Consider the following 14725-nt stretch of genomic DNA (forward strand, 5'->3'; position numbering starts at 1 on the left):
GTACCTCAGGACTTGTTTAGTGCACAGTGTCTCAAACATTTACTTTATCATTTCAGGAGCAGCAGAGCTGGCATGGAAGAATCCTCTGTCAAGCTGGTTTACTGCTATGCTCCACTGCTTTGGTGGAGGAATTTTATCCTGTGTACTGCTTGCAGAGCCTCCACTTAGGTTTCTTGCAAACAGCACTAATATATTACTGGCATCTTCAATCTGGTAAGCTGCCATTGTGGTGAACTATTTAAAAAATTGTTCTGTAAATTGTTAGTAAATGGTATTTTGTTCTTTAAAAAATAATTTATGTTCTTAGAAGTTAATGCATTTGCAAGGGAACGCACCCAAATAGTGCCCAAGGTTTTAAATGCAAAGTATATCTCTTTCTCACCCATCTCCCCTGTTCTCTCTCAGAGGTAGGCATTGTTACCATTTTCTTATGTGTCTTTCAGTTCAGTTCAGTTGCTCAGTCATGTCCGACTCTTTGCGACCCCATGAACCTCAGCACACCAGGCCTCCCTGTCCATCACCAGCTGCCGGAGTTTACCCAAACTCACATCCATTGAGTCGGTGATGCCATCCAATGATCTCATCCTCTGTTGTCCCCTTCTCCTCTTGCCCTCAATCTTTCCCAACATCAGGGTCTTTTCAAATGAGTCAGCTCTTCTCATCAGGTGGACAAAATATTGGAGTTGCAGCTTCAACATAAGTCCTTCCAGTGAACACCCAGGACTGATCTCCTTTAGGATGGACTGGTTGGATCTCCTTGCAGTCCTAGGGACTCTTAAGAGTCTTCTCCAACACCAGAGTTCAGAAGCATCAATTCTTTGGCACTCAGCTTTCTTTATAATCCAACTCTCACATCCATACATGACTACTTGAAAAACCAGAGCCTTGACTAGACAGACCTTTGTTGACAAAGTAATGTCTGCTTTTTAATATGCTATCTAGGTTGGTCATAACTTTCCTTCCAAGGAATAAGCATCTTTTAATTTCATGGCTGCAATCACCATCTGCAGTGATTTTGTAGCCCCCCCCAAAATAAAGTCAGCCCCTGTTTCCACTGTTTTCCCATCAAGTGAATGTTGAGCTTTAAGCCAACTTTTTCACTCTCCTCTTTCACTTTCATCAAGAGGCTCTTTAGCTCTTCTTCACTTTCTGCCATAAGGGTGGTATCATCTGCATATCTGAGGTTATTGATATTTCTCCCAGCAATCTTGATTCCAGCTTGTGCTTCCTCCAGCCCAGTGTTTCTCATAATGTACTCTGCATATAAGTTAAATAAGCAGGGTGACAATGTGCAGCCTTGACGTACTCCTTTCCCAATTTGGAGCCAGTCTGTTGTTCCATGTGCAGTTCTAACTGGTGCTTCCTGACCTGCACACAGGTTTCTCAAGAGGTTGTGTCTTTAGTGGAAGCATTTCAAATATGAAAGGACATCAAATACGTGACCCCCAACAGTTGATCTTGTGAACCTAACCTGTGCTTATAGTTATACAACTTAATAATCAAGAGTGTGACCAACTACACAAAAAGTCCAAGTGATTATGATATTTCTGGTAATTGTTCTTGTCACACTCTGTTCGATTTTTCCAAGTCTTATGAAATTTAACATTACTTTTGTTTTGAAGTGAAGAAAAAAATGTTAATAGGAATTGCTTTGGATTCTTGCAAATTCTACTTCAGTTATCTTTAAGAGGAGAGATCCTCTAAGTTAAAAACAAAGTATAATACCAATCAGAGAGCTTTGTTAAACCTAAAGCAGAAACTTTTGATTAAAAATCAAATCAATGAAATATGTAACATTAGGAACATTTGAAGTTAATTTTTATTGTGACTTTTTTTTTAATTTTTAAAAACTTTATTTATTTGGCTGAGTTGGGTCTTAGTTGCAGCATGAGAGATCTTCATTGCATCTCATGGAGCTTTTTGTTGTGGCACATGGATTCTCTAGTTGTGGCAGTTGGTCTTCTGTAGTTTTGACACAGGGGCTTCACTTACTCCACAGCTTGTGGGATCTTAGTTCCCTGACCAGGGATAGAACTACTTCCCCTGTATTGCAAGGCAGATTGTTAACCACTGGACCACCAGGGAAGTCCCCATTGTGATCATTTTAAATATGTGCTCAGTTGCTAAGTCATGACTGACTCTTTGTGACCCCATGGACTGTAGCCCACTAGGCTCAGACTCTGTCCGTGGGATTTCCTAGGCAAGAATACCGGAGTGGGTTGCCATTTCCTTCTCCATTTAAATATGTAACCAGTTATAAAAGGGGATGTTATAAATAGTAGTAGCAATGGGAAAAATAGTGGGAACCCGTAGCCATAGAAACTGTTTGGAGTAGAACAATAAGTTTGGATAGCAAATATGTATTGAGCTGTTACCATATGTCAGCTAAATTTTATATTCATTGTCATATCATAAGGATCTAATGAAGTAGCTCCTATTATTTCCATTTGAAAAATGAGAAAACTGAGGCATAGAGAAATGCTTCACTGTTCTTTTCATGTTTAGTACATGATTGAGCTAGGATCAAAACCAGGAAGCCTGACTGTAGAGCCTTGACACTTCATAACCACTTTCTCTCATTTGTTTGCTTAACTATTTCTTAAAGTATAACTTTCCAGTTACTATGTGTTTTAAAACATTTTCTCAAGGACTTTTATTTCTATAGCAATATTTTAAAAGGATATTAACATTTTGGAGAATTTTTTTTTAATGTGTCTAGATGCTGAAGCTATATGAGAGTAGGATATCCAGACTCTTGACACTTTTCATCACTTTCAATTCTACTCCTATATACTAACTACCACTATTGCCTGGACAGTTGCAGTAGCTTCCTAAGTGGTCTAGCTGCTTCTTTCATTATCCCCCTGAGTCTTGTCTTTATTTTTGCTGCTGTTTAGTCACTGTCGTATCCAACTCTTTTCGATATAGTGGATAAAAAGTGATTATTTAAAAATAACTTAGAACATGTTACTTCTATGATCAGTATTCTCTTATCTTATTAAGAGGAAAATTCAAAACTCTTAGCATACCCTGAAAGACTGTAAAATCTTGCTTCCACTCTGTGGTAATGGCTTTCTGGTCTGTTCCTGTCAGCCTGCTCTGGTCACGTTGGCATTGCCGTTCTCTGGAACACAAAGGCACTGTTCCGTCTCAGTGCCTTTGTGCTTGCTCTCTTTTCTCTGTGGTGTGCTTTTCCCAGGAGGCTCATGTTTTCTTTCTTTGGAGAGGTCTTCTCTAACAAACATACCTCCTCTCCCATGACTATCTCATCATGCTTCTTTTTTTCCTTCCTAGATTTATTGCTGTCTGGTGTCCTCTGTTTATTTCTTTTTATGACGGTTTGCCTCACTCTACTAGAATAGCAGCCTATCAGAGCAGGGACTTTGTTTTGTTGATTGTGTGCCAAGTACTACTGTTCTAGGCTCAGTAAGTACATTGCTAAAGGAATGGACTGCTTGTGTTACGTGGGATTTCTGTAATCGAGTGGCTGGAAATTACAGATCTTGATTAGTGGTTCATTAAATGAAATAAACTTGCTTGTCTATAGATATATACTTTCTTGGCTGAAACTAAGAGATATGTTAGAAATGGAAAATAAATGCATTTTTATGTAGTTAACTAATAGTATAGTATTTAGTTGTTAACTTGAAATCTTTTATTATTCCCATTTAATACAAGAGGAAATTGATGCTTGATATATTGATAAATGATAGGGTCTCAATTTCAAATTAGCATGCTCTTAACCAAGAAGAACTTTCATTGTAAACAGTATGTGTTTTTTAATTTAAAAGTTTCAATTAATATTGAATAGGTACAAAGGAATATTTATAAAATATTCAGAGTACAAAGAATTATGACACAATAAAAACTTGTATATCCATCATTTACATTAAAAAAATACTCAGTTCAGTTTCTCAGTTGTGTCCAACTGTTTGTGACCCCATGGACTATAGTATGCCAGGCCTCCCTGACCACCTGGAGTTTACTCAAACTCATGACCATTGAGTCGGTGATGCCATCCAACCATCTCATCCTCTGTCGTCTTACAAAAATATTTTATTATAAAGTAAAAATTCATAAAACCAAGTATATCGCCCAATGAATTATTGCTAGGTATATCCTTGAAACCATGACCCAAGTCAAGAAATAAAGCTTTGTCATCTGTCCCAGAAGTTCCTTCTGGGTGTCACATTCCAATCACAACTCCCTTTCCACTTTAAATAATAAAAGAAGAAAAGACTGACTATCGCCATTTTGAAATTCTCAATTAGTTATCAGATGAAAGTCATTAAGAGTGCTAACGTCAGCAAAAAAAAGCTAATCAGACATTTTGGGTCTCTTATGGTCTTGTTAGATAAAGGGGTCTAACCTGAATTTGATTTGGATTCTTTCTTCCAGAAGAAAGTACAAGGTGAATCTTATATTAACTGGCAAGGAAGCTAATCAGTCTCAAGAGCCAATCTGAAGAAACTCCCCCTGGTCAATGAAGGGACAATTTGAGCTTTAATAATAAAATTCTAATTTATTGAAACCCATAAAATATGCTTAATCCATGAGCTCATACTTACTTAAATTTTTTTTTTAAATAAAAAAAACAAAAAGAACTGGTCACTTTTGGAGAACATCAGGGGACCAATTCATATCCTGAAAACTGTAAACAAAGAGCAAGAATCTAGTATTTATCCTTCCTTTCCTAAATGAACGATACAACTAGGTAACCAAATAATAGATGATAGCACACTATTATCCTGACTTTTATGTTTATGACTTCTTTGCATACAAAATTTTATCATCCAGATGTTCATTACAAGACACTATAATTTAGTTACACCCAGTAAAAATTTTAATGTCTCTTAAGTCTCTCTGATTTTATCAGTTCCCTTTCCGTTCCGTTTTTCCTTATAGTTGTCTCTTGAAGAACCAGAGCTGTTTGACATGTAGATTTTTCTATGCTCGTGAGTTTACTGATTGCATACTCATGGTGCAGATCATTATATTGCTCTGTTCTCTGTGTTTCCTAATAATTGGCAGATTGATCCAGAATCCAGAGCAGATTCATGTTCAGTTCAGTTCAGTTCAGTCGCTCAGTCGTGTCCCACTCTTGTGACCCTGTGAATAGCAGCACGCCAGGCCTCCCTGTCCATCACCAACTCCTGGAGTCCACCCAAACCCATGTCCCTTGTGTTGGTGATGCCATCCAGCTATCTCATCCTCTGTCGTCCCCTTCTCCTTCCAGATCCCTTTAATTAGCAAGACCATAAGAAACCAGAATGTGTGATTAGCTTTTTTTTTTGATTGATGTTAGTACTCTTTTAATGACTTTCATCTGATAACTAATTGAGAATTTCAAAATGGCAATAGTCCATCTTTTCTTTTATATGTTAATTTAAGTAGTATTATAAATAAATACTTCCCACTAATCATCCATTATTTGGTTTCCCAAGTTGTATTGTTCATATAGGAAAGGAGGGATAAATACTTGATTCTTGCTTTTTATTTACAGTTTTCAGGATTATGAATTGGTCCCCTGCTGTTCTTCAGAAGTGACCAGTATTTTTTGTTGTTGCTGTTGTAATTTAAAAAAATTTTTAAGTAAGTATGAGCTCATGGATTAAGCATATTTTATGGGTTTCAATAAATTGGAATTTTCTTATTATTAAAGCTCAAATTGACCCTTTGTTGAATCTCTTTGTGGGAATCTCTTCAGATTGGCTTGTAAGACTTTGATTAGCTTCCTTACTACTTAATTAATACAAGATTCATCTGTACTTTCTTTTGGAATTACTAATTTCTGTAGGAAACTGGGTCCTTTTAGGAGAAAAGGTATTTCAAGGTCACAGTCTGAACACTAGACATGTTCATTATTCCTAATTACTTATGATTTTTCGATCTTCTCAGTGGACAGAGCTCGGAAAAATAAGGATAAAATAACTCATGAGTTCACTGATATTTCTAACTCAAATTCAGGAACATAGAATTTATGTAACTTTTCTCCGTTACATATGTGTCTTCTTTCTTCCACACTAAGAATTTTGATTTAAGAATTCAGTATCACGGTAATCCAAGTCTATGCCCCAACCAGTAATGCTGAAGAAGCTGAAGTTGAACAGTTCTATGAAGACCTATAAGATCTTCTAGAACTAACACCCCCCAAAAAATGTCCTTTTCCTTATAGGGGACTGGAATGCAAAAGTAGGACGTCCAGAAACACCTGGAGTAATAGGCAGATTTGGCCTTAGAGTACAGAATGAAGCAGGGCAAAGGCTAATAGAGTTTTGCCAAGAGAATGCACTGGTCATAGCAAACACCCTCTTCCAACAACACAAGAGAAGACTCTACACATGGACATTACCATCTGGTCAATACCAAAGTGAGACTGATTATATTCTTTGCAGTCAAAGTTGGAGAGGCTCTGTACAGTCAGCAAAAACAAGACTGGGAGCTGACTGAGGCTCAGATCATGAACTCCTTATTGCCAAATTCAGACTTAAATTGAAGAAAGTAGGGAAAACCACTAGACCCTTCAGCTATGACCTAAATCAAATCCCTTACGATTATACAATGAAAGTGACAAATAGATTCAAGAGATTAGATCTGATAGACAGAGTGCCTGATGAACTATGGACGGAGGTTCCAGACATTGTACAGGAGACAGGGATCAAGACCATCCCCAAGAAAAGAAATGCAAAAAAGCAGAATGGCTGTTTGAGGAGGCCTTACAAATAGCTGTGAAAAGAAGAGAAGTGAAAAGCATAGGAGAAAAGGAAAGATATACCCATTTGAATGCAGAATTCTAAAGAATAGGAAGGAGAGATAAGAAAGCTTTCCTCAGTGATCAGTGCAAAGAGATAGAGGAAAACAATAGAATGGGAAAGACTAGAGATCTCTTCAAGAATATTAGAGATACCAAGGGAACATTTCATGCCAAGATGGGCTCAATAAAGGACAGAAATGGTATGGACCTAACAGAAGCACAAGATATTAAGAAGAGATGGGAAGAATACACAAGAACTGTACAAAAAAGATCTTCACGACCCAGATAATCACGATGGTCTGATCATTCACCTAGGGCCAGACATCCTGGGATGTCAATTCAAGTTGGCCTTCGGAAGCATCACTACGAACAAAGCTAACGGAGGTGATAGAATTCCAGTTGAACTATTTCAAATCCTAAAGATGATGCTGTGAAAGTGCTGCACTCAATATGCCAGCAAATTTGGAAAACTCAGCAGTGGCCACAGGACTGGAAAAGATCAGTTTTCATTCCAGTCCCTAAGAAAGGCGATGCCAAAGAATGCTCGAACTACTGCACAATTGCATTCATCTCACACGCTAGTAAAGCAATGCTCAAAATTCTCCAAGGCAAGCTTCATCAGTACATGAACCGTGACCTTCCAGATGTTCAAGCTGGTTTTAGAAAAGGCAGAGGAACCAGAGATCAAATTGCCAACATTTGCTGGATTATCAAAAAAGCAAGAGAGTTCCAGGAAAACATCTATTTCTGCTTAATTGACTATGCCAAAGCCTTTGACTGTTTTTGTCACCACAAATTGTGGAAAATTCTTAAAGAGATGGGAATACCAGACCACCTGACCAGCCTCTTGAGAAGTCTGTATGCAGGTCAGGAAGCAACAGTTAGAACTGCACATGGAACAACAGACTGGTTCCAAAGAGGGAAAGGAGTCTGTCAAGGCTGTATATTGTCACCCTGCTTATTTAACTTACATGCAGAGTACATCATGAGAAATGCTGGGCTGGATGAAGCACAAGCTGGAATCAAGATTGCCAGGAGAAACATCGATAACCTCAGATACACAGATGACACCACCCTTATGGCGGAAAAGGAAGAAGAGCTAAAGAGCCTCTTGATGAAAGTGAAAGAGGAGAGTGAAAAAGTTGGCTTAAAGCTCAGCATTCAGAAAACTAAGATCATGACATCTGGTCCCATTCAGTTCAGTTCAGTCGCTCAGTCGTGTCCGACTCTTTGCGACCCCATGAATCGCAGCATGCCAGGCCTCCCGGTACATCACCAACTCCCGGAGTTTACTCAAACCCATGTCCATCGAGTCGGTGATGCCATCCAACCATCTCATCCTCTGTTGTCCCCTTCTCCTCCTGCCCCCAATCCGTCCCAGCATCAGGGTCTTTTCCATTACTTCATGGTAAATAGATGGGGAAATAGTGGAAACAGTAAGAGACTATTTTTTTGGGCTCCAAAATCACTGCACATGATAACTGTGGCCATGAAATTAAAAGATGCTTTGCTCCTTGAAAGAAAAGCTATGACCAACCTAGACAGCATATTAAAAAGCAGAGGCATTACTTTGTCAACAAAGGTCTGTCTAGTCAAAGCTATGGTTTTTCCAGTAGTCATGTATGGATGTGAGAGTTGGACTAAAAAGAAAGCCGAGCACCGAAGAATTGATGCTTTTGAACTGTGGTGTTGGAGAAGACTCTTGAGAGTCCCTTGGACTTCAAGGAGATCCAATCAGTCCATCCTAAAGGAGATCAGTCCTGGGTGTTCATTGGAAGGACTGATGTTGAACCTGAAAATCCAATCCTTTGGCCACCTGATGTGAAGAGCTGACTCATTTGGAAAGACCCTAATGCTGGGAAAGATGGAAGGAGGGAAGAGAAGGGGACGACAGAGGATGAGGTGGTTGAATGGCATCACCGACTCAATGGACCTGAGTTTGAGTAAACTCTGGGAGTTGGTGAGGGATAGGCAGGCCTGGTGTGCTGCAGTCCAAGGGGTCAAAAAGAGTCAGACCTGACTGAGTGACTGAACTGAACTGAAATGAAGAATTTTGATTCTTAAGGACACAGACATGATAGAAGTAGGATATTTCAACACCGCTCATTTATTCTGTATCATTCATGCCATACACAATAGTTTTGGAGTAATAATATGAATACCACCACTGATATGATTACTGAAAATATTAATTTTTTGCATGTACTCTTTTCATTCTCTTCCTATTTTCAAAATAGATATACTATTCTAAACTGTCATAGTAATAGTTATTATGTACTGTACTCTTCCCTTCTTAATTTCTTTTCAGTCTTTGTTTTATAGCTAACTGTATCTTTTATTTTTTTTTTAATCAGGCCTTATGTCTGTGTCTGTAGTAATTTTGGTTTTCTGAAGGTTTTTTTCTCTAATTCATTCATCTGGAATAGTAGTCCCCAGATTCTCATGTGTTGATAAGTTTGTGTTTTTTGTACTTGAAAGTCAGTTTTATTGGATATAGGATCATAGGATCATACTTTCTAGGTCTGAGTATTTTAAATATGTTACTCTCAGTTTTCTTGTGTTATGAAGCATTCTGTGAAAAACTGATCATTTAATTTTCTTTCTCTTTTAAGTTACATGCTCTTCTTTTCTGAATGCTCTGAAGTTTTTTTTCTGGCATGAAAGTCTAGTAATTTAAATTAAATATTACTAGGTGTTGGTCATTTAGGGGTCAATATTTTTAGGTATGTGGTCTGTCCTTTTTAGTAGCTATGTATGTGTGTGTGTTTTAAATTGAGAAAACTGTTTTATTATATATACTCTTCTCTTGCTTTGATTTTCTCCAGGAACTCTTTCTGGCTCTTTTTTGCCTTTCTTCAATAAACCTTTTTATGTCTTTAAAAAAATTTTAAAATTTTCTTTTTTACCTGATCTTTTAAAAATTTTATTTCTCTTTGATTTCCTTCTAGTTTGGTCTTTATTACTGAAATAATTTTTTTCTTTATGTTTTTTTTCCTACTCTTCATGAGTATTTTATATCCAGTTCTCAGTTTTTCTATTTTTGATGTGCATTGTTCTTTTAAGTGTTGTATCACTTAATGTTTTTACCTAGTTTTGAAATAGGTTGCAGTTTTGATCTGTTTTGTGAACACATTTACCTGAGTACTTTCATGATGGGGATTTTTTTTCTCTTATAATAATAAATTTATATAAATTTGACCTTGATAATTTTCTGTTGGTCATTTTTATGTGGAATCAGGTTTCTTGAACTTTTAAGATAAAGTGAAATTCATGAAAGATTCTCTGACTTCGTAGAGCTCCTGCAACTGTTGTTGTAATATAGTATTCAGAGGATGACTTGCTTTCTGCGCTTTCACCGGTCTCTTCCTCTTCCGCAGTTTGGTCTGTGCCTTCCCCTCCTTTTGCTGTTCTGTCCTGCTCAGTTTTTGTTTTTTTGGACCGCATGTTTAACTTCCCTGACCACGTGTCCAACCTGAGGCCTCTGCAGTGGAAGCTCACATTGTTAACCACTGGACCCCCAGGGAAGTCCATGCTCAGTTTTGATTCTCACTATGGGACTTGTTCTAGAAGGGAGCCTAGGTGGATCAGTTTTCAGAGTTCATAGGGACTACGGTGGTCCAACCCCTATGGACCTTCTTATCATGGACCCTTTGTCTCACCTAGTATTGGAAATGTCAGAATCCTTCCAGTTTCAGCTGTTGTTGTTTTCCAAGTTGGCCTGCTGTGTTTTCTAGTGAATACCCATTAGGTATTTTGAAGCTGTTTTGTTCTTAGGTCCATTAGTTGCCGCTTACTTGCTTCTTCCTGTCAAGCAGTTTAGATCTGTGGATGCCGGTGATTTGCCTCTACCCGTTTACACTTTGGGATTTGAAGGGATACCTTGTCACATAGTTTTGTTGTAAGTGCTGTGGATGGGATTTTGGCTTTGCTGTCTAGTTGCCCTGTCTGTTTTTATGTGGGGATTTGAAGAGATCAAAATCTGTGTGACTACTGCTGCCACCCTCTTCCCAGAACACTTGCCATTAGTTTTGATGTCCCTTGTGTGACCTGCCATGCTCAGCCCAATCCCATCTCCTTTCTTTCTTACTCGCAGGTAATAATTACTCTTAATGTTGTACCTATCATTTCTTTACTTTTCTGTGTAGTTCTGGCATATATATTTCTAAACAGTATATTTCATGACAGTTTTATAAGTGGAATTTATATATATGTATTTTTCATTGACTTGCTTTTTTTGTTCAGCCTTTGTTCCTGAGATTCAGTCTTATGGCGTATGGTTATAATTTACTGATTTTCTCTCCTGGATAGCTTATCAGAATGAATTGTGGTGGTATTTCATCCATTTCTTTGTTGACATAGAATTGTTTCATTTTTTTTCTATTACAGTGTTGCTAAGAACATGATACAAATGGGCAAGATTTTTCTCTTGGTATAACTTAAGAGTATATTTATTGAGTTATAGGGAAAGTGATTTTTAAGCTTTACTAGATAATGACAAATCATTTCTCAAATGATTATGCTAATTTACACCTCCACTGTACTGCACTAAATCTAAGAACTGAACTGCACCAATAACTTAAATACTCAAATTTCTCTCTCTCACCCCATCTCCCTGCAGTTTTCACACAGATAATTTCTGCCTTGTTTGTGTTTATCTTACATTTTAGAAAAAGGGTATATCTTACATATGAATATCTGAACAGTGTATCTTTTTAGTTTTATTTGTTTTTTGCCCTGGTTTAAAATGGAGTATTATACTTTATATAGTTCTCTAGGGCTTATTTCACTCAGCATTATGTTACTTAGATTCATCTGTGTTTTGTTTGTAGCTGTGGTACGCTCCTTCTCATTGCTGTATAATCTATTATATTAATATCTATATTCATTCTTACTCTGATGACCTTTTTTATTGGTTCTGGTTGTTTTGTTGGGCACTACTAAACAACAACAATAACAGCCACTGATGTAGTACTACCGCTTCAGACACTTTTATAAGCGCTTTACATTTGTCCTCTCATTTAACCTCACAGGAAACCAGTGAGGCAAGTTCCGTTTTATTTTCATTTGGTAGATAAGGGATCTGAGACAAGAGGCTTAAATAAATTGCCCAAGGAATCACAGGTATCTAGTAGCTGGAGGCAGGATTCAAAGCTACCTAGTCCTTTATTCTGCACTTGCACAGCGTTTTGTTTTGGATTTGGGGAATACATTGTCTTTGTGTTCACAGACCCTTAAATTCAGAAATATGGTGCTTGCTTAAAGACAGTGTATTTAATGTTTTCTTTTTTCAGGTTTTAATGTTGAGAACAAGTTTCTAATCTTTGCTTCATTTGATTTTAATTTGAGGGATTAAAATAATGCTTGTGATATACTTTTAACTCTAGCAAGCTAAACTAAGGGAGTAGGTGAACACACTTCCTGGGAAGGTCATCTTTAGTATAACAGCGCGTGGTGCTCACATCTGGAATCAGCACCATCTGCTGGCAAAGGGGAAGAGTAACCTGGTATGTCATGTATGTTTAGTGTTGTTTGGAAGACAGTATAGCCTTTCATAGGATTTTTCCTTTTGAAAACTGTTTCTGGGAGGAAATAAATATTTTACAATTTGTCTGTGTATTGATTTTTATGCCCCAGTTTATTTTCCTTTCACTTCTAAGTATCAGTTATTATATATTGCACATTTACATAACAGACTGCATTTTTATGAGGAAAAATACAATAAAAAGTATAGTTATATAAGTCTGTCATTCTGTAATAGTCTTTTTCAGAGAATATACGTAAAGTTATTAATTTGTTAGAGTAATGAGAGCAAGAGAAAAGCTATCTTACTGGACTAACATGAACTGCATTTAGTGTATTGCTCTCTTTTGGCTTGGTTAAGTTACACTGTTTTTGGTAGTCAGAGGAGAGGAATTAAGGGGAATTGAAGGCAGAGTTCTCAGTGATTAATCGTGGGAAGCTCAACTCTTGGTATTAACCTAAATTCTCATTTCATCTTCCTATTTTAACTGTTTGAACTTTCATTTGTCAGTGGCCTCGCATCCTGTTTGTATCCTGTTTTAGACTAACTTTTGTTATTTAGCACTATTCCTTGTCTTTTTTCTTCTCTGTTAATCTAAGTGACTTAAAAATATATGAGAAATAAATTGCCTTCTTGTTCCATTTCATGTTATGTTGCAGTCCTTCTTTTCTGATTTTTTTTCTTTTTTTTTGATATGTTTTCTTGAAGCGCTTTAAAGTTAAAAGTTTCTTAGATGCTACAATTTTAATTAAAGTTGAAATTATAATCTTTACAGAAGAAGGAACATGATGATTCCTTAATGAGTGTTGGTTGAGTGAGTCATCAAAGGAATTTTAAAAAGCTAACGTGTTATAGAGCAGGAATGGCTGTTTAGGGAGCCACTGGTCTGATTTGCTTACGTGTAAGTCTATGGAGCACAATAAACAATTCTTATTTTGCCCTGTGGCTATTTAACACTTGAAATGAGAACTATTTTTGTTTGAAATATTAGTGTGTTATAGGTATACTTTAGAAATATCTGAAATGCTATAAAGAATTATTTATTAGAAATAGCAGTAATTACAGATTTTTAGACCATATGCCAAAATGTCACATAGCTGGATATAAAAACTCCCAAGATTGGGACTTCTTTGGTGGTCCAGTGGTTAAGATTCAGTGCTTTCAGGGGAGTGGGCATGGGTTTGATCCCTAGTTAGGGAACTAAAGATCCTCCATGCCCCTGCATGCATTCAAAAAACCAAATGTCAAGATTGCTCTTGTAGTAGTTTAGGCTTTTAACTCATGTTAAAGATAGTTTCTGTGTGGAGAATGAAAATGGGGTCATTTGTATTATTTTTCTTTTGTTGTATTTTTGTCAGTATTTTGAGCATACATTATTTTTATTTTATTTAAAAATATATTTTTAAAAATTGCTTAAATGTAACTCTTTTCTTTGCCTGGCACCTAACCTACTTCCTGGAAATTTTGTTCTACCTTTAAAGAGAGGCTTTCAAAATATTATATAAACATGTAAAGTTTTTATATCATACCTGTCATTTTCAAAAATCTTTTAACTATTCTTAGGTAATTTATTTCCTTCTTTAAAGCTCTTTAATTATCAGATGGTTCTTTGATTTGATATATTTTGTGTTTTGACTCCTGCTAATTATTTAACTGTTAATAAATGATTTAACTCAGGGCTACTTTTTATTATGCTGAGTTTTAGGTGAGGGGGTAACACGGTGAATGATTCCTGCCATTAAGGACTGTTATAATTTATTATAAAGAAAAGGTATAGAAGAGCTATGTTGAATATAGGAACCATCAGAATTTAGTCTGAACTGAAAATATTAAATAAAGCTCCCAAAGTCAATGTATATGGTAGTGTTTGAGTGAAATCGTGAAGAAAATGAAGAATTTGTAAGTGGAGTTGAAGAAGAGAGGGTGTTTCAGGCCGAACAAATCATTGCATCTTATATTTGGTCTCTGAAGTAATGTTTTGGTGAACAAGTTTCATATTCCATGAATACTTTTGGGAGTCTGGATTTATGAACCGTGAATTAAGATTAACAACTTCTTTTAGAAAAGATAGAGTACCTCTTTTAAGCAGTATATTCCTCTTTGCTTCAAGATAAATATTCTGCTTTAAGCACAAAATTGTCTGCCAGAGAGTATTAGGAGTATGGGGGTGGGGGAGTGCTATGTCTTCCTATCAATACTACTGTTAAATTGTTGGACAGATGCTTAGAACAAATGAAGCTGCAGAAAATATTCTTAAACTAATATCACAGTTTAATTGGTTGAAACTTAAACTTACTCAACTGAGTTGAAGAACAAGCTTCATATTCTTTTAACTGAAAATGTGTTTTTCCTTAACATGAATGAATCTGTCTTGTTGAGAGCTATGACCTTTCTCTGTATAGGTTGAAGTTTATACACGAAGGGGCACAGGTGAAGATGTAAGTGGGGTT

At 36.7% G+C, this 14725-nt stretch overlaps 1 protein-coding gene across 2 annotated transcripts in view; it reads left to right on the forward strand.

The window, feature by feature from the left end:
* Nucleotides 1-14725, forward strand: part of TMEM38B (transmembrane protein 38B) — a 61494-nt gene that overhangs the window by 17330 nt on the left and 29439 nt on the right. For both annotated transcript variants that reach the window (XM_043452962.1, XM_043452963.1), the window contains exon 2: nt 57-213. In XM_043452962.1, the coding sequence (XP_043308897.1) occupies nt 57-213 (157 nt within the window). The remainder of the gene's footprint in view (nt 1-56; nt 214-14725) is intronic.

Source organism: Cervus canadensis, chromosome 30 (genome assembly GCF_019320065.1).
Source record: "Cervus canadensis isolate Bull #8, Minnesota chromosome 30, ASM1932006v1, whole genome shotgun sequence".
Taxonomy (NCBI): Eukaryota; Metazoa; Chordata; class Mammalia; order Artiodactyla; family Cervidae; genus Cervus; species Cervus canadensis.